This window comes from Homalodisca vitripennis, unplaced genomic scaffold (genome assembly GCF_021130785.1).
Source record: "Homalodisca vitripennis isolate AUS2020 unplaced genomic scaffold, UT_GWSS_2.1 ScUCBcl_7127;HRSCAF=14669, whole genome shotgun sequence".
In the NCBI taxonomy this organism is placed as follows: Eukaryota; Metazoa; Arthropoda; class Insecta; order Hemiptera; family Cicadellidae; genus Homalodisca; species Homalodisca vitripennis.
In genome coordinates, this window is record NW_025783236.1 from 1 (window position 1) to 22,050 (window position 22,050).

At 33.2% G+C, this 22,050-nt stretch overlaps 1 protein-coding gene across 1 annotated transcript; it reads right to left on the minus strand.

Moving 5' to 3' along the window:
• Positions 1-1,934: 1,934 nt before the first annotated feature.
• Positions 1,935-19,010, minus strand: LOC124374055 (acyl-CoA Delta-9 desaturase-like; the record flags this gene model as incomplete). The annotated part of the gene is given in 4 exon segments (XM_046832353.1): positions 1,935-2,760; positions 10,223-10,408; positions 16,856-17,061; positions 18,880-19,010. Coding segments are annotated over 4 exon segments (824 nt in total), but the record flags the coding sequence as incomplete, so codon positions are not given.
• Positions 19,011-22,050: the final 3,040 nt, after the last annotated feature.

Consider the following 22,050-nt stretch of genomic DNA (forward strand, 5'->3'; position numbering starts at 1 on the left):
TTTCAAGATTAGGATTAATTAAATACAATAAGAGTTATTGGACAATGATAAGATCGCTAAAAGAGCTACAAACAATCTCACAGAATGTTAACAGTCTTTTTAAGTGACACCAATTTTACGTACGTATTGCCCATGGTTATGAGGGTATGTTCTCACAAATTAAATTTACGTTGTATCAAGAAATCATATTTTCATATATTATAATCTGAAGTTTATAAGAGTGAAATATTTTGTTCGTGATGGCTTCATCAATTTATACAATATACTTTTTATCACAATTATTTTGCATACTAAGACATCTATGGCCCTTTACATAAACGTTTATCATTAAGTTAGATAACAAAACTAGTAATGGGAAAGTTAAATACAGCCACTATTGTGTTTATAGAGCTATAATATAAAAATCAGATTAATGATCTACCAATCACAACATTGACAATAGCATTTTACTGATTTAATACTATTTGTTAAAAGCAGTTATTCTGTTTCAGCTCTTATCTTAGTATAACATGAATTATTAGTATTCAGTACTATCATAATCTCTGCTTTGGATGATCTTATAAATAAATCTTTGAGTAACAATATATTTAAAATTCTTGTTGAAATACATTGTCTACTCAGTCCACAAATCTGTATGTCTTTGATATACACAACTTCAAAGACAGATCTCATTGTGCTGGAGAGAAATTGCACTTATTTGACAAGAATCTTCTCATTTTTTAACTAAAAGATTTGTTCAAATTATTTGCCCATTTTAGAATATGCAGCTATCTTCAAATAAAACATTCAGAGTATTCCTGCTTCTGAAAAGAGTTCCAAAAACTCACAACTGACTGTTGTAGTCCATGTTTAACATGTCTTTGATGTTATATTAATTTAAATTTAACTAATTTACCCAAAATTATTATTAGTTCAAAGCAAGATCTAAGTTTACATCAGTATTGACTGAAATATATGAAAATGATTTCAAACTAATAATACATTAGGGAAGATAATCACAGTTTAATGAATCTACAAAATAATGTTTTAAATCATTCCTAGAGGGACAAATAATTATGTTTAAGCGCAACTTTTGTTTACAACTCGGATAGAGTTGCTTCCACTAGAGTGGGCTCAAGGTAATATTTAGGATCGAAACTGACTGTGGACCTGGAATATTTACAGATCAACATTAAAAAAGAAACAAAATATTTTTGAATGAGTGGGACAAATCCTCACATTAACCCTTTGAGTCCTAAATTTGTGTAACATAACTGAACAAAATACCGAGTTTTGTATCTTTAAGCTCTGCAAAATGAAAACAATGTTTTTCACTATACACTAGTACTGTATGTTTGATGCATATTTGTATCATTTTTAATGATGAGAAATAAAATACAATGATATATCAATTTTGTTATTCGACCTTTTGGAGATTGATTCTGATATCTGCAGAGTTTAAGTTGTAGCAAATACAGTGAATTTGTGACATATCAGAAGTTACACAGTAAATGGTTTTTAATTATTCTAGAGTATATTAAGATGTTTATGAAAAACTGTACATCATGATGAAAGTAATTAAATACTGATGTTTTGCAAATACCTGACTTGAAGTACATACAACTCATATTTTGTTACAAAATAAAATGTTTGATTCTGATCTATGTCCCTGTGCATCACTGGGCTTCTGCTGTGTCTATTGATTAGACACAAACTGATTTTCTTTTAATACTTGATATCATGAAGAGGGATGGTTTGAAATTTACGTTTAAATATATTTAAGTTTACAAAACACACAATAAGTATTACATTATGGTAATACATAATACCATATTGCCAGTAAAAAAAAAATTAATAAAAATATATACCTATATTTTTTCAAGTACAAGACATATATTCTGGAACACCATTTTTTATCTAGTAAATATAAATGGAAGGTGAAGGAAATGGACATGATTGTACTGTAGTACTTCAAATATAGTAATTTCCTTGAAATTCTGCAAATCCCATTAAAATGGTTTTTGGATCCCTTTTTGTGTTCAAAGCTATCTCCAAAGGATTAAGCTATGTATGACTACTAGAATAGAATAGTGAATAAATGTACATATCCAAATACATTCTCAAATCCATTCTAAACCCAAATTTCCATATATGGATGCAGCCAATTTACTGTAATTCAACTATAAGTAATAGGGTAGAGTAATTCATTTAATACTGTTACTAATGTAAAACTTTTCATCACATATCTAATTACTGTAGAAGTTTTCTGCAGTGGACGATTAAAATTTATAATAATAATTTTTTAACATCTTTTTAAAAAAGTTTTAGTAGAAAGACGTGAACTCTTTAATGACTATTACTGTGATTAATTAAAATTTACTAATGCTGACAAAATAACAAATCAAAGGACTCAAAGGGCTAATAATACTAATTTGAAGCTGTTTTTCTATTCGATTCTCCGATACATTCTAGTTGGCCAACTACCGGTGAGTTTCCAATTCGCAATGGTCCGCTGCATCCATGTCGCGGTCGCCGTAGCCCCACACACTGCCATCTCCGCTCCTTTGTGCACGCCGCCGCACCATACCTTCGCTCACCGTCTTGCAATCGTAAGCCCAGCCGAGACGTGCAAAGGTGTCGATGAAAGCTGTCGTCCAGTTGAACCCGTACTGCCCAAGCTCTGATGTCTTGTAGTCCCAGGGGAAGACGTGATGGTAATTGTGCCAACCCTCCCCCAGAGCCCCTAGGCTCACAGCCAGATTCTCTACTGGGCTGATGTTTCTGTAGGGCACATATCCTTCTTTGTAATAAATGCAGTAAACAGTTTTAATGTACCTTTCATTGCCATGTGATTTGTTTACTCTATGTTACCGTACTGGCAAGTAACTTACCAGTCTTTATGATTAAGGTAGTTTTGATACAACTCATGTAATTGTTATTTATGATTATATACAGTTAGGATTATATTTTTTTGTATTAAAAATAGTAATAAAATGTGTAGTGAATACACCATAATTTTAAAAATATTATTTTTCTTTTAGTTTAGTAATAAAATGATTGGCGGCAAAGGATAAATAAGATTAAAAGAAAACAAATTAAAGACTCAACCCAATTCAATATTTCTTCCCAATTCATTATTTGAACAATACATTTTAGAACCAATAAAATAAACATGAAGATATCTTTATAAATAATGTTTTTTAGGGTTTTTTTTTAAATTTTTTTTGTGCACTAATGAAAATTCTTTACTTTGTAAATACACATATGGAATCACATATTCATAACTTAAATTACTATAATACCTCAGTTTACTAAAATAACTATCTACTTACAGTGTTCAATTCCAAAACATTCCAAATTACAAAATGGATTTTGATCTTTATTTAATTTTTGTTTGGTAATTTGATGTTCTGTTTAATACAACAATATGTTTTTTATATTATTTTGCTAACAAAAAAACTTTTAACTTTAAATTAAAAAAAAAATGCATAATCTTATATTGTTGGAACAGAATTTTTAAACCCTTTCAGTGCCAGACATTATCCCTAGAGTATGATCAAGAAATGCCAGGTTTAGCTCCATACCCAGCCCACCCAAGGAGGTTGTGGAGGTTGTATGTGGAGCTCCATGTGTAGATGCAAGAAGTGCCAAGCAATAATTGGCTTTTTTTTAGCTGTTCACAAAAAAGATCATAGATTCATTATTTATTGATGAAAATGGTTACTTTTTGTTTTGTTTTGCTCATAAATAATCACTGTAAATATAAACACCTATAATAAATTTACTGAACATGTATAACAAAAAAAAAAATAAATAAAGAAAAACATACTTACATAAAATTTTTCATGAATTTTTCAGTTTAGTGTAAAAATATAATATGTGAAAAATTCCTCACTCTGTAAGTAGTGTTATTTTTTAAACTTCCACATAGTTTTAAACATATATACACAAATTTAAACTGGTATCTTCAAAAATAAAGTTTTTAGGATCGGTTTTAGAAATATTTCGAATCTTGATTTTAGCTCATTTCACTAAAAACTTGTGTTGCACTTTATAAAAGAAGTGTATTTATACATAAAACTGCAAACAAAACTGTATCTGTACAAAATTGCTCTTAAGTCCAATTACACAATGAAAAAACACTTAGCCTAGTCCTATATATACAGTTATTAGAAAACTAGCTTGAAGATATAAAAACTAACACTTGTGAAATGATAAACAATATGGGTGAAGTCGCTTCTTACATGTTTTACAAGAAAAGGTAGCCTTCTTCCTTTTTCCTCCTGCCTGAGTACTTTTTTTGCTGCATACAGAGCAATTCAGTTCTTTTTTATTTGGCAGTTTATCTAAAAACATTGTCCAATCGCCATCACCACCACCGTTACTGGCTTCATTTCTCTGCCGGTCATTTCCAGGTAAATTGTATAGCACAGGCCTCCTTTCCTGGAGAGCCTCCTCCTTTCCACTCGGTAAACAGTTCTTCTATAAGTGCCACAGTATATTCTAGCCTAGCAAGAGGTTGGATGATTCCTGTAGGCCTACATTACTTGGTCGATCTCTAGGCCATGTTTGTAGGTTAGGCCTAGGTCGTGTTTCAAACCCAAGTTCTACGTCTGGGGCATCATCATCAGATGAACAACAATAATTTTGTAAAGGTCTAAAAGACAAGTGATTTAGTCTAGACCTATTAGTTTGCGATGTTGAGGGCAAATTAGGATCGTAATCCGGATCGCTGTCTGTATTGTCAAAACCTACACTAGGAGACTCATCACTTTCACTCAAACTACTCACAGAATAATCACTTTCATCTTCCAACACTCTCTGTGATAAAAAAAACTTTTTACCAATTGTTTTTATTAAGGATTGGTCCTTTATAAATAAATATATATAACAAAATTACATGCGTTAAACCACGTTTAGTATTTTATTGAATTTTTTTTCTACAGGTCCGTGTAGTCGGACGTTGGCTCTTCTTGCACATTTCGTCGACGTCCTTCTAGTCGGACGTTGGCACTGAAAGGGTTAAGTATGACCAAACCTTATTAATACATACTTATTATTAATAACTCTGCTACTAAAAGAATTATTAACTTACAGTGTTCAATTCTAAAATATTATACTTTTTCAAAGTATAAAATGGATTTTGATCTTTATTTCATTTTTGTTTGGTAATTCGGTATGTTACTTTTTATTTAAGTCTGGCAGTAACTTTTAATGGATTCTCTATTAGACATCGAACCATAGCAAAAACAAAATCAAAAAGAGGTTAATAACGGATAGTAACATTTATTTGTATTATGTATTTCATTTTTTATTATGAATATTTCAGTTGCCATCTAGTGATCAATGGAATTTTACTTGCACACATCCACTGGCGTTTCATTATTCCAATACTGTATACTATTACATTTTAGAAATACAAGGTGTGTTAGAAAAGTAACAGGAATTTTTAAATTTCACTGGTTTGGAGAGTCCGATTGTGAAGATTATTATTAAGTTGGTACTCATGCTCCTAAGGTATAATAAAATTTCCAGCTGTTTAATTTTCAGTGATAGCTGCTAAGGTTAGACGTGGTTTGTGAACTCTAGCAGGATTGGAAGAAGTGCTGGCACAAGTGCATAATATCTAATGGGGGACTATTTTGAAGGTGACAACATTAATGTAGAGAATAAATAAATATTTTTTCAAAAATTGAAACTTTTTTGAACATGAATTCCAAAAAAAACACCACTGACTAATTTACTTTATTAACCCATTGATCTAGTGATTTACCACTTTAAAACACTAACAAAGGTTAAAAAAAATTACATGTAAAATCGTTTTATTAACATTAGATGCTAAACAATAGTTATGAAAATTCAGCCAAAAATAGATTAGAGCAAATGTAATAATCAGAGTGATTAATGTGATAATCATGTTATTGGGCTGCTGAATTACATGTATATCTGTATGTGATACACCTATTGACAATAGATACCAAAAAATCAGAGAAATAAGTTACAGAATCAAAACAAATCTTGAAAGAATTGTTTACATAACTGACAATTCCAGTTATGACACGAAATGGAAAGCTACTGATTTTGAAATCTACATATACCTTCAGAAAACATAATCCAAGGGGTTCCAAATAAGATAATAACTAAAAGATTTCTAGTTATCAGAATCAATGTTTTTTCCAAAACACAAAAAACTTCATGAATTTTCTGTTTTGTAGTACACTATAATTTTATAGCAATTAATTAATTATTTAAATTTATATTAATTTTAGAATTGAATTTTTACTCATGTGTTACAACAATATTAGTCTATGCACTAGTCCACAACCACTATAAATAACTCTATTTGAATGGTGAATGTTTGCGATCCAGGCACTGTTGTTGTGTTTGTTTACAATCCGGGCACTGTTGCGTTACTTTACAAACAACACAAAGCAGAGGACAATCAGCTGTGCCAAACAATGATATCAGATGTTATGCCTTATCTGGTTGGTCAGACATCGCAATATAAAGGAAGGTTGTATAAAGCTACTCATCACAAGTTACAAAATTCAACCTAAGAAAAAATAAAAAATATTACAACATACAAAGTTAGTTCAAAATTGACTAATATATCATTATAATATACAGTGGAGTCCCGCTAATCCGAACACGTGTAATCCGAACGTCGGTTAATCCGAAACAGTCCCAGGTCCAGGAGGAATTATTTTATAACGATAATGAACAGTTATAGGAACTAATTAAATAAGAAATGAAAATGGGTGCATCATTTTCGTACATAAAAAAAGAAAACTTTAATTAAATAGACATACAGTATTTTATTAAGACAAATTGTGTACGGTACAGTACATAAATAATGAATTTAAATACAGTACCAAATTGAAACTTATAGGTTAAGTATGAGTTAAATTACTGTATTAAGAAGTGAAATCAAACAAAAATTGGACGTACAGTACTGATATTATTATTGAGTACAATATTAATTGTTAAAAGACATAAATTCAGTTATTGTCTTCTGTCGCATTAAAGAGAGTCTATTGGATGACGCGTAGTTTCGTACAACTATTGAACGCGTGGACCCGTACAATATCCAGTACGCTCACATTGCTTAACCAATAGAACTCTCACACTAAATACGGTAAATGTGCTTAGTATTCGCAAAACACGTTTATTTGTCAAGAAATACAATGCAACAGTCAGAAAACATGTTTTAATAAACAATGTTGATAATTCTATAACAAAATAGACCCATTCTCAAGTTTAAAACCGTATTTTTCTGTAATTCTGGCTAATCCGAACAATCACATAATCCGAATAGGGCTCGGTCCCAATTAGGTCGGATTAACGGGACTCTACTGTATTTACTTTAACCCTAGTAGTGGTAGTCATTTCAGTTGTTAATGGCAGACTGTTTTTGTGTGTTGCGTAAGGTATTTTTCTTTATTAAAAAAATTCATATATAACAGCAATTATGGTGTACTGTATTATAAATTGCTTTTTTCAGAAAAGAGTGGAGAATAACATTCTGTTCACATAACTTGAATTTATAATAGGTGTATTTTTGTTATATATATAATTTACCTTAATTTTTTAATTTTTTTTACATTAATTGCGTGGGACCATGGTTTGAAAATATTTTTATTCCTAAAACTTTGAAACTTCAAGATAGCCAAAAGTTGTCAAATATTATGTAGGTTTTGAAATTATATAGGTTTTTAGGAATATATACAAATAAACTAAAAATGTGTGAAAATTTGTAAATGTGCCTAAACCCAACTGAATAAAACAGTAAAACCAAAAACATAATTGTTTTTGAACTATAGTACAAAGAAACTTATTAAAAAGAAAGAATAAAGTAACAAAATTATATTTACAGTGAGAAAATAAATCAATAATTAGTTTGTTTATTGTTTGTGATGGTTTTATTTCTGACTTGGGCTAAAACAAAACTATGATATGCATTTAAATTTGGTAAACAAATATATAACGGTTAATATTATTTACTAAAACTACTCATATAAAAACATTACAGGATCATAATAAACACGTTTTATGCAATAATCAATAAATATTTATAGTTAACAAATATACAGTGTCATCGAAAAATAATGCCTAGATTTAATAAAATTATAACATCAAAACCTTTCATGTTAAATGAGTAATTCTTTCACTGGACGATAACTGGTGAACGCAAGTTTTGTTTTTAGTTCGTCTGATTGTGTTTCCCTGTCTTTGTGATGCGCAGACAAGCTGCGCAATTGTCAAGGTCAGCCGGCCACAGACGCGCCGCCGCTCAGTACGATGTTGACCGTGCAACAAAAAGCACAGTGCGTGATTTGGTACGCGGAGTCAAAGTCAATTGTCAGTGTACAGCGGCTCTTTCGGAGAACATATCCGGGTCAAACAGCACCTGATAACAAAGCTATCGTTCGATGGTTTAACCAGTTTAGGGAAACAGGGACCGTCGGCAAAAAATCTAGACCAGGCCGACCAAGAACATCAGAAGAGAATGTTGAGCGTATCCGGCAATCTTGTGTTAGGAGCCCAAAAAATCCATTGCTCGGCGAAGTCTTCAACTAAAAATTCCAAAAACAACAATACAAAATGTACTACACAAACGGCTAAGACTTCATGCGTATAAAATTCAGATAAAACAGCAAATAAAACCTACCGACCGCCCTAAACGAACTGAATTTGCAAGTTTTATGTTAAATGAAATTGATGATAATCCAAATTTTCTACAGAGAGTGTTGTTTAGTGATGAAGCTACGTTTCACATAAATGGATGTGTAAATCGTCACAATTGCCGTGTATGGGGATCGCAACAGACAAACGAAATCCACGAGTATGTGCGTGATTCTCCCAAACTCAATGTGTGGTGCGCGTTATTTCATGACAAAGTTATTGGACCTTTCTTTTTTGTAGAAAAAACCATTACAGGCCTAGTTTACCTGGACATGCTTAACTGTTTGTGTTCCCCCAATTAGACAATATCGAACAACAGACTGGACAGCGAATCATTTTTATGCAAGATGGGGCTCCACCTCACTACCATCGCGAGGTACGCGCTGCACTAAACGCACGCTTCCCAAACGGTTGGATTGGTAGAGCAGCCCCCATTTTATGGCCTCCTAGAAGTCCTGATCTTACCCCTTTGGATTTCTTTTTCTGGGGGTACATAAAAAATATAGTTTACGCAGAAAAGATTCGGGATTTGGACCATCTTCGGGAGCGAATTTCTTCCGCAATCTTAACTGTTACACCAGATATGATTGGACGCACGTGGCAGGAAGTTGACTACAGACTTGATATCTGCAGGGCAACGAACGGTGCTCACATTGAAACATACTAAGTTATGAAAAAAACAATTTATTTTTTTCCGCACATTTTAAGACTACAACCTTTAAATTACCTTTAATAGTTTTTTTTATGACAGTTATTTAAAATCTAGGCATTATTTTTTCGATGACCCTGTATTACAGTAATAAATTAACAAAATAACCAATACAGTTAACAACTGTGCCGGGCTATAGCAAGACTTGAAAATAAATTCCACTCTATAAACAGCTGATTGTATCATCCATCCACTCATCACTACTGAAAAAAAACTGTCTGTAGACTGGACAGATTCTGATGTTTGCAATGGTGCCCATTGATGGTTACGAGTTTACGTACTATAATAACTGAAATAGTGACGCCATGACTAATCGTCAATTGCCAACCACGGGCACTGTAATTGTCATGGAACGGTTCTGTGACAAAACTTGAGCCCAATCTAGCTGTTGGAACCATTCCACAATACGAGGCCAATGGGTTAAACCTAATTAATAATAGTATTAATTTTTTAGATTGTTATTTTCGTTTAGCATTTTAGCATTTGTAACATTTGTAGTGTTTATGTATATAAACATTATATTTAAAATAAAATTTGTAACAAGTATGAAATTAAGTTATTCAAAAAGTATGAAATTAAAGCTGATTTGTTCTCTTGCTATTTTGATATCAAATAGTCAACATAGCTAACTATACTATGAAAATATACTTTGACATTAAAAATAGCAACATCTTTAAATCTTACGTAATAAGGGCTGAATCATAGCAGAAAAAGTGCAAGCTACACAAGATGTTATCCAATGAGATGACACTGTGTACATATTCTCTAGTACAAATGGAGCTGCATGGCTGTATTTTGAATGGTCTTAAATGGTTAAATAATAGTAACAAATACAGTATGTTAGAAACTTACTTGTCATATGGTCGAGCACCATACATGTGGGCGAAACTGTTTACAGCAAAAGCCATATTAAGTGTGAAAGAGAAGCGGAAGTTGAAGTTGACAAAGAATGAAATCCACAGATCCTCGTTCCAGTAGTACCATGGGGTGAGGACTGGCAGACCAATGCATAGAATGGCAAACAGTGGGATGTATAACCTACAAGTAAAACATGAAACTATGAAAATACGAGTATAATACAATAGAAAAATACGTAGAATGGGAAGTGATATATATACAGCCTGTAAGCATAACAATGGAGAATAAAAAAGAGAGATATTACTATTTTCATACATACGTACAGTCAATATCTTTTTAAAATGTAAGGGAAATTTAATTTAACTTTGTTCCAAACTGAAAAACTAAGTAGAAGCTGTTTTATCCACAATATTGCCCTGTCGGTTATAAGGATTCTTTTTTACTTTGATGTTTTTAAAACAAATTAAATAAAACAAATTGTACTGTGGGTACACTTTTTTATTTGTTATAATGTTATAAATGTGAGAAAAAAATTATTGTAACATTTTTTAGGAATACAGTAGTTATATATGTTATATAATTTACTCCATGTAAACATAACTAGATCATCTGTTTATATTTAAAGAAGATATTAAGTAATTGTTTATACATTCTGATTGAATATCTAAGGTTATTTAGTTGAATTTTGTTGATTAAAGCCTTAGTTTGTAAAAAGGTTTTCTTAGTTTCATTACAATTTAATCAACAATTTTGCTATACTAACTTCAATACTCTGTGATGGAAAAAACTACTGAAACCTGAGAAATTTGCATGCAGCCCTGAAACAACAAATGCTTCTAAACAATGGAAACATTAGTTTCAAACGTTCAATACATTCATAGAAAAATGCTGAAGTTAAAGAAGATAAGAAACTTGGAGTACTAGTGAACTTTCTAACCTATGAAAACTATGAATTTATCAGTGACTGTAAAGATTACAACAATGCTATACAAACTTTAGAAACATTATTCATACCTAAGAAAAATGTACTTTTTGCTAGACACTTGCTTGCTAATCATAAACAAAAAGAAGGAGAATCAATAAATCACTATTTGCAAACGCTTAAATCTCTTAGTTAGAGAGTGTGTGATTTCGTAAATGTCGATGCTAAAACCTATAGTGATGAGTCTATCAGAGATGCCTTTATTAGTGGTTTAAATTCTTCTCAAATCAGACAACGTATTCTGGAACATAACGTTTTAAACCTTGGAAAAAGTTGAAGAAATAGCTCGTTCCTTAGAGTCAGCTCAGAAACATGCGGACGCTTATTCCATGACTTCAGGTGTACCTCAATCATATTGTCACAACGTTGATACGAGTAGTAATTTAAAGATTCCTTCAGACAAATTAAAAACTCAGGAAGACAATTCTACTGCTGCTGCTGTATCAGCACACGGACTCCGACAGAAATGTTATTTTTGTGGAAGAGCAAGACATATTTCAAGAGATGACTGCCCTGCAAAAGATGCTATTTGTAAAGGTTGCTCGAAAACTGGTCATTTTCTCAGAGTTTGTTTATCTAAGAGTTTGTAAATCTTAAAAAAGGTAAGATAAATTCAGCCTCTTTAACAACATGTCCCGTAATAACTTCAGCAGTAACACCCAAAGTATTATCTAAAGCAATTGTATCCGGAAATGTAAACGGAATTTCTGCTAAGTTTTTAGTTGATACTGGAAGTTCTGATAGTTTTATTGATAGTAGTTTTGTAAAGGCTAACAACCTTAAAACATTTCCAGAAGTCAAACAGGTGTCGATGGCATCTACGTCACTCGTTTCACCAATTAAAGGGTATGTTAGGGTAGATCTGTATGTACAAGACAATGCTTACAAACAAATCAAAATGCTTGTAATTGAAAAGTTATGTACTGATGTACTGATAGGACATGATATCATGAAACTACATACAAATGTTACTGTAGATTTTGGGGGACCAAGATCATCTTTCTCCGTTTGTAACGTTGCCTGTGCTAATGTGGAACCACCATCATTATTTCAGCACATGACTAAAGATTGTCGACCTGTTGTGACTAAGACAAGGCGGTTTTTTTGGGGAAGATGAAAAATTTATACAATGTGAAATACAGTCTCTTCTGAAAGATGGTGTTATCGAGGACAGTGTTTCTCCATGGCGAGCTCAAGTGCTCATTACCAAAAATGAAAACCACAAGAAACGACTTGTAATAGACTATTCTCAGACAGTAAATAAATTTACATTATTGGATGCTTATCCTTTGCCAGATATCGAATCACTTGTGTTAAAAATTGCTAAATTTGATACTTTCAGTTCATTGGATTTGTCTAGTGCTTATCATCAGATACCAATTCCAGAGCATGAAAAACAACTTACCGCTTTTGAAGCTAATGGGCAGTTGTATCAATTCAAACGCATTCCTTTTGGAGTAACCAACGGCGTGTCCGCTTTCCAAAGGACTATAAATAAGATTATTTCAGAAGAAGGACTCGAAGGTACTTTCGCATATATTGATGATGTTACAATAGGAGGAATGGGTAAACAAGATCATGATAAAAATTTAGAAAAGTTTATGGCTGTGGCTAAGAAATACAATCTAACATTGAACCTGAAGAAATGTAAATTTGCTCAAGATACTATATCTATCCTTGGTTATCAAATCAGAAATAGAACTATACGTCCCGACCCAGAGAGATTACAACCACTTTTGGACATGCCTCCACATGATGCTGCTTCTCTTAAACAAACACTTGGATTGTTATCATACTACTCCAAATGGATACCAAGGTTTTCTGACAAGATTAGAAGTTTAGTAAGCTGTAAGAATTTTCCTATTGAACCAACCTCCATTGCCGCTAGTGATTTTCAAAACATTAAGAAGGATATAGAAAGATCATTTCTTGTGACTGTTGAACCGGAAAATCAATTGATAGTCGAAACTGATGCTTTAGGAGTTGCAATAGCTGCTACACTGAGCCAAAATGGACGTCCTGTTGCCTTCTTTTCTAAAACTGTCTGGAAGTGAAAAACAACACTCAACAGTAGAAAGAGAAGCACAGGCCATCGTAGAATCTATTAAGAAATGGAGACACTTTTTGTTAGGGAGACAATTTATTCTCTTAACTGATCAAAAAGCTTTGTCATTTATTTTTGACCAAAAACATTCTAGCAGAATTAAAAACGACAAAATCATGCGCTGGCGACTAGAGCTTTCTCCTTTCTCGTACGACATTCAATATCGACCTGGTAAAGAAAACGTTTCTGCAGACGAACTCTCTCGGATCTGTAATGCCTCTACGACTGACAACAAACTTTTTGAAATGCACCAGGCTCTTTGTCATCCAGGAATAACGCGTTTCTATCACTGGGTACGCAGCAAGAATTTGCCATATTCTTTGAATGAGATCAAATCAATGACTTTATCTTGTCCTATTTGTTCAGAGGTCAAACCTAGATTCCACAAACAAACCAACTCATTGATAAAGGCCACTTCACCTTTTGAAAGACTCAATATTGATTTTAAAGGACCACTACCATCGTCAAGTAGAAATCATTATATGTTAAATATTGTTGACGAGTACTCTCGCTTCCCATTCTCTTACCCCTGCAAAGAGATGACTTCGAGTACTGTGATAGAATGTTTGGAAAACTTGTTCTCTGTTTATGGGATACCAAATTACATCCATTCTGATAGAGGCAAATCATTTTTGTCTGATGAAATAAGGACATATCTTCATCAAAAGGGGATTGCTACAAGTTTAACCAGTCCATACAATCCTGCAGGAAATGGACAAATTGAGAGGTATAATGGAATTATTTGGAAGACCGTTACACTGTCACTAAAATCCAAAGGACTGGACCAACGATACTGGGAGTCTGTACTTCCAGAGTCTCTACATTCGATACGCTCTTTACTGTGCACAGCAACAAACTGCACTCCACACGAGAGAATGTTCATACATCCACGCCGATCAACTAAAGGTACTTCACTACCAGCATGGTTACTGCAACCTGGTCCAGTACTAACCAGGCGAAATGTAAGAAGCAGCAAATACGAACCACTAGTTGATGAAGTTGAATTAGTAGAAGCAAATCCACAATACGCACTAATTCGTTACCCCAATGGAAGAGAATCTACTGTTTCACTAAAACACTTAGCTCCCCGAGGTGATAAAAGTCTAATGGTAACAGACTTATCCAATTGGTCGGAAGAACAGGAGGTGGAGGATGAACATGAAGATGCATCACAAGGAAATAAGGAAGATTCTTCAAAAGACACTGAAGTTGAATCTGAACAGTTCAATCAAGAAAATAAAATAGTTTCTCCTCGAAGAGGATCAAGAATAAGAAGGATCCCTGAACGTTTCAATGACTACCTCCTAAATTCAGTGGGGGAGAATGTTATATAATTTACTCCATGTAAACATAACTAGATCATCTGTTATATTTAAAGAAGATATTAAGTAATTGTTTATACATTCTGATTGAATATCTAAGGTTATCTAGTTGAATTTTGTTGATTAAAGCCTTAGTTTGTAAAAAGGTTTTCTTAGTTTCATTACACATAACATTTTTTTTATATGATGTACATAATAAAAAAAAGCATTTTGCAGTAGGCCTACTGGTGGTCTACAACAAAGTCAGTGAACAACATATTATGTACTCACATTTCTCTTGTTTCATATCTTCTACATGTAGACTTCATACTTATTTGGATTTTTCCAAAAAGTATGTACATTATACAGGGTGTCCCACAAATAACCTGAAAAACTTCTCAGGTGGTTTCCTCTCAAGAAAATAATGAAAAAAAGTTCATATAAACAAATGCTTTGTTAGCAAGCTACGGCTAACAAAAAATGAAAATAAAGTGAATCTGATTTTTATGGTATAAAAATAGTTGTTACATTTATTGGATTTTATGTAAAATGAACTGAAAAATTGAATAAATTGGTCCCAGACCAGTAAGACCACCCATTTCTGAGATATCAGACAAAATATGCAAAATTCGGTCTCGAAAAACATGTTTGGTTTAGATTTTTTACCAAAACTTTTAGAGAATTTAATTCTGAAGAGAATAATGTAAAATAGGCTAATATTAAACAAACAGAAAGTTTAATAAATTAATGTTTAATGAAATCAATACATTCGAAAAATAAGACAGAAAATGCAATATTTGTTTATTTAATCTTCGTAAAAATGAAACATTTTAATTGATCTTTGCTAATATTTTATTCCAATTTCCATACCTTATAAATGGTGTTCAAAATGATTTCCTAGATAATTTATTAACAAACAATGGATCATTGCCTGGCACTTTCCGCATAGTTACACAGCGATGAAAGAGCACCCAAAGGGGAAATGCAGTTATCAGTTACATTTGAAGGTACCACATTATTGCTCCTACAAATTAGCTGCTTCTTACTTCAGCATATCTCTCTACAAATTGTTTTACTCATCTTCGAGTCATGTTACACTAAGGAGTGAATTGACAACAAAAAAAAATTGTAGTTAACAGAAAAAGCAAAACTTATTCCGTTGTAAAGATTAAAAGGCTGCTATGATTTGGTTTTTTAAAAGTGAAGTTTACTTTATTCATCACCTTAGGAATACAATATATTGCAGATATAAAGAATACAGGATATTGTTAGTCTGTTTTATTAAACTTAATCTCACTATGAAAACATTTTATTACACTAAAGGTATTGGGGGTGTTCCTCTGTTTGGACATCTAGTATTGAGGCTGGAAAGTCTCCCTAACCTACCCCATTAGTATTCGCACAAACCCCTTGGAAGACATAGGAAGTACCTACTCAGAGGATAAAATTTGCCACTGGAAACATAGTTTCAGCAGGCTACCACTAAAGACAAGACAATGCTTGTGAATAGGACTCTGAATGCTCAACATAACTAATTGTATTTAGTTACAATGATATATGTTAAAAATCTGTTGACCAAACTATTAACAAGACTTTACCTTACTCATCAGTTCCACATTGAAACTTCTTATCAGTCATTCATCATTAAAGATCCAAGAAGGCCTACTTGAAATTTGTGGTTTTCCATCTGTCTCTTCGTAGAAAAACCCTAGACTTGGAACTTAGTATGTAGGATCACCTTGGTCCAAGGAAGAACCCTATTGATTTTGAGGTTAAAAGATCAAACGGCAGTCCTCCCCCAGGAGGTCTACTTGCCTGTCTTTGTGATAAATCTTGATAGAAAAATTATAGAGAAAAGAATGTTTGGATTTTGGGGTCAAAAGGTCAAAGTGCAATCTGTCTGTGTATCAGCCCATATGTGCAATAACTCTTGATAGAAATTTAAGAGGCTTGAAACTTGTACCTAGATTCCTCTTGATTCAAGGAAGAGATCTATTGATTTGAAGGTCAAAAAGAAAAAGAGTAGTCTGTATGTCTACTTCCTTTTCTACACTACTTCTTTCATTACATACTGTTAGGCCCTTCAATACATTATTGTATCAGTTTAATTTCTCATTATAAATGTACTGTACGTCGGTATTTGATAAATAAAAAAATAAAAGCATAACACGTTAGAAATCTTTGAGCTGGTCGTAAAATTGTCAAAATCAAATTATCTCCTTAGAATGATTGGGACTAACCTCCGCTGCCAGACAACGATAGGATCACTGTCGAGATCTGACATGTCGACGGCACTCCGCCGTGCCTCTACGGCAGGATGAGGAGTGAGCACCAGCCAGCCAACATGGGAGAACCAGAAACCCCGACGTGCATCATGGGGATCGGAGTCGGTCTCACTAAACTTGTGGTGTATCCTGTGGTCCAGTGCCCATGCGTACACATGCCTCTGTAATCATATCATAGGCTCAACCACACTAAAGGACGATGAGATAGCACAGTTGTCATTTAAGAATGTAACATTTTTCTAAATTTTGTGTACAACCCATGGTAAACAAAACATAGTTTATCTTGCCAATCCCACACATTTACTAGTATGACACTCTGTGTGGGATTATTTCTCTTCAGAGAGATAGGGTACTGTTTTGGCATGAATGGAAGTGAGTGTGGAGATAATAGGGCAGTACTGTACATTGCTACAGGAGCGATAATTTCATTGTTTGAAACAAAAACCTCTCCATCAAGTGCCATAGACTGACATATTGCTATAATGAGTTAGTTCCAAGTTGTCAAGAGATTCCCTTAAATTTAAACATGGGATTATTCACTTTTTTCTAATGCATTTGGGTTTTGCATTGCTAAACGAACACAAATTAATTCTTTAAAGTCTGCTATTGTTGAAACAATAACAATTTTACCAATGCACTCTTATGTCACTTTAAGGAATCTCAATCTTCCATGATGCTCTTTAAAATAATTAAAATAAAATAATTTCCTAGGGGTTTGAGCTTAAGATCTTACTGTGAATTCAATACTAAACCTGGTAACATTGTACATAGATTACAAGCCAATCGACTTTACAAAAATTCTGTATTGTAAACATTGCCATTAACATAATTACTTAAGATGGATGAAAATATAAATCTTAAATGCTTCAAATGATCTTCTCATTACACCTTGCTCCACAATACTGCTTTTACACATAAATACCAGTATCATTAAAAAAGGCAAATGTACAATATATTGGTCATTGGCATTTTGGCAAAAATGTAAACATGTAATATATTTGACATTAACAGTAAACGATTCAACACTACCTGGTAGCTAATAATATAGGTAGTTTTACAATATATTCTAATGTAAAAACTTGACAAAATTACTGTACTTAACGTTCAGGTAATAAAGACTTTTTACTTTTTTGACTTTAGACTAAAAATAAAATGTTTCAAAAACAAACTAACCAAACAATCTTTGTGGTAATAAACACTAGTTAATATAACATTTAGTTTTTGAACTATTACATTTCTTTAATTTGAATTATAATACCTATCACCAGCATCAATTACATCCAGTAATAACAGCATTTGAGGAAAATCACATTTGATGGTAAATAATAAAAAGGAAATGCAATAACAGGAATTAAGAGAAATTAATGTAAGTTTAAGTACAATTTTTTGCAATATAGAAGGGCAGTTTATTTTTCAATCTCTGATCTCACTCCATGACGGTCAGACATGTGACAGACCCGCGGTGTAGGCAATAGTCGATCGCATGCTCTGTTACAACATTTGTCACTGCTGAGTTCAAGTAGCCAGTCTACACTAAGCAGCAATCGCATAAACATGGCCACCTCTTCCGCCAAATGTAAATTGAGGAGTTTTATTCATTTCCTGCAAGCAGAAGGGAATAATGCAGTTGTGACCCATTGGAGAATGTGTCATGTTTACGAAGAAACCATGAGTGATGGAGTTAGATATTGTACTTAAGTGGTGTACAAAGCCAAAAATGTTGACTGATACTCACAAAAATTGCCAAATAGCTTCAGCTTTGACAATTCTTGAATTGATCCTTCACATTCAGCCATCTTTAAACTTTACATGATTCACTCACATCAGCACTCATAATGTTTAATAAAAATGGCACATTCTCTGATGGATTTCTACAGCGCGATTCCCCCCTCCCCCAAGTGTCGGGCTGTCATGGCATGAGATCAGAGGTTGAATATGGCAAGATAATACACGTACAGAACAAGCTATTAACTTCTTACCTGGCCAGCGATGGTAAATAGAAAAACTAGGATCAGACGGAGGGGCCAAGTTGCCTTGTAAGCCCGGTGTGACCATAGTCTGTGAGCTCCAGCAGTGATACCAAACCCTGATGTGTACACCAGTCCAAATGCTACAAACAAAATTTACTTAATTAGATTGGATTACTTTTAATTACATGGATTGTCAAGAAAGTATAGAGCATGAATCCTTTAGGATTTGATGATAATCTATTATGTGTACACCCCACTCCTTAGTATAAAAATAATCTTATCTTGTAAAATTCTAATAACAGTCTGCTTTATCTAAAATTTTTGATTATTCTAAATAGACTTGGTCCTATCAAATTTAGATAGTTGTAATCTTGAGTGCAATTATTATTCTGTACATATTTTGGTCTTTAACTAGAAATGTGATGTGCACTCTTGGATTAGGGGTTTTCTGTAAAAAACTGCAAACCTATTATTTTATCACCAATTTTGCGATGTGCTAATTAAGGCAGTGGGATATTAATTAAAAAAAAAAAAAAAAAAATAGCTATACCAATGTTCATGATAAGGACCACAGTTGTAGGCCTAGCAGTGATGAAAATCAACATCAACATTAATACAATTGTTTCACGATTGCAGAACTTTCAAACTATATTCTCCAAATTTTGCAAAATACAAAGTGTGAAATTGTAGTGAAAAGTTTGGATACCACAAATATTTTGCTAGGTGGGTTCTGAAAATTCTAAGGATGACCACAAAAAAGCAGAGACTGGGTGTAGCACTAACATTCTTTGATGATTATGATAAAAAAAGTGCAACGGTCACAGATTACGTGCGGGTATAATAAGCGATTAAGTAGAAAAATAAGTTTCAAAATTTATATAAAAATATAGTTAGTTAATTTACTTTAGTAGTTGAGTTTAGTCTCCTACACTGGCTGGGATGGTACTCAAAGAGAGAACAAGCTCTTAATCTTCATCTGAGTACGCTGTACGCACCTAACACGAAGTTGAATATCATTGCCAGCTCAAGCACAGAGGTCTGTGCTTGGGAGGGTGAATCACCTGTCAGGTTGTGCTCATGCATTCCTGCTCACTGTATGAATTTTCAGACTGTAATCTAAACATTGGAATTCATTCCTTGTTTTTGACTTTAAAACCAGTTTCAGTTCCTGTTTCAAAAACTAAGCCACCCCCAATTACATTGACTGCTAAGCTTAAGGGAGACCACTCTCTTAGTATGCACTTGACTCTTTTGCGAAAGCCTGAGAGTAAAGGAGTAGATACTCCGACTAGTAAAGCTGTTTCAACTTTATTTTTCGTCTCTTCAGACACAGATTGGCAGCAGATTTCAGCTGTCACTGTGTAACAGCGCACTCAGTTGAAGATTGAGAGCTTGCTCTCTCTTCGAGTACCTCTCAGGCAGTGTAGGAGACTAAACTCAACTACTAAAACTTTCCTAACTAAGATCTTGATAGACTATAACTTGTCTATCTCCTTATGTAAAAATCCTTTTCTGAATTAAAATAAGAGTTGTGTATCTTAAATGAGTACATTTTCTAAATTCTGCTTCAGCAGTGCTTCCGTTGTTGTCCTGCGCTTGTGCACTATCTACCTTCATCTTTAAGCAAGCCACAGACACAATGACGACAAACATCAATCATTATATCTGTGCATATTTCAAATGCCCCTGTCAATTAAGAATCCCCCCCAACTGTGAAGTACGTGCCATTATATACAAGGGTGGTCTGAAAAATTTCTGACCTAACTAACACAAAATATTTCAACATGGTCTTCTTGTAACTCTACACACTTCTCCTAGTGATGCTTCCCACCTCTGTAACCCGTCCAAATAGTACTCAACATTTTTCTCTGCAAAATAATTGTTCACGAAGTTGATTGATCTTCATTTGACGAAAATCTTTGTCCTCCGAGCACAATTTTTTAGATGAGGGAAAAAAAGAAGTTGCTTGGAGCTAAACCTGGTTAGTAAGGTATCAAGCAGTTCAAACCGTATTTAATGAATTTTCACCATTTTGTTGTCTTGGTGAAACAGAATTTTATTTCTCTGCAAATGTAACTGTTTTTCTGCAAGTTCTGCCTTCAGCTTGCCAAGTAATAATGCATAGTATGATCCTGTAATGATTTTTCCTTTTTAAAAATAATCAATAATACATTTTTTTTCCTTTTTATTAAAATAACTGCATGACCATCCCAAAAAAACAGTCGCAATCACTTACTCAGCCAAAAAAATGTTTTTTTCCTTTTATGAAGCCAGTTCCCCCTTTGCAGTCCACTGCTTGGACTGTATTTTTGTTTTGGGCATATAACGGTGTATCCAAGTTTCATCTACAAGTTAATCGGCGCCAAAACTTGGATTTATTTTGCCTAAACTGCACTGAAAGAGCGTTAGAAAATGTTCATTTGAATACGTTTTTTTCGGTGTTACATAACCAAATTTGATTCAATATGTGATAAAACACGTTCTTTTGACAAAAATTTTTTTCCTTCATAACATCTGCTATTTCTCTCACTTTGATTCAGAGCGTTCGTTCTAGCACCATTTGGTGGAAACTTTGGCGATGTTTTCATCGGTAGCTGCAGTTTTTTAGACGTCCTAAAGGGTTTATCTTCTCCATTCGCTAAGCTCTTAAGGCCATGTTTAAAATTCAGCAGCCTGAAATTTTACTGTGGTAAATGATGGTACAGAGTCCCCATACATAGAATCCAACTCGTCTTTTGATTTGTTAAGGCATATTGCCTTTCAAAAACAAATATTTTAATGACAGCTTGATACTCGATTTAGTCCATCTTCACAAAGAAAACTCACTCAAACAACTGTTACATAAAAAACTGTGCATTCAAAATTTCTTAAACTTTGGTGAGTAACAAAAAGATGAAACAATGAAATTAAAGTAGCTTTTTAATTTAATACGAGTGCTACCATATTCACATTTGAGACTCGGAAAAATTTTCAGACTACCCTCTGGCAAAACGAATTAAGATTTAATGATAGCATTATGTAATGAACAATTTGGTAATCCTCAAAATAGCCCAAATTTAGTACACTGTGACTACAATTTGATTTTTCATCAGAAGAAGCACATTAAGGGTCAACAACAAAAATAGAGTCAAAATGATCAAATCAGGCAGAAATCTTTTTATGACAACAGTATACAAAATG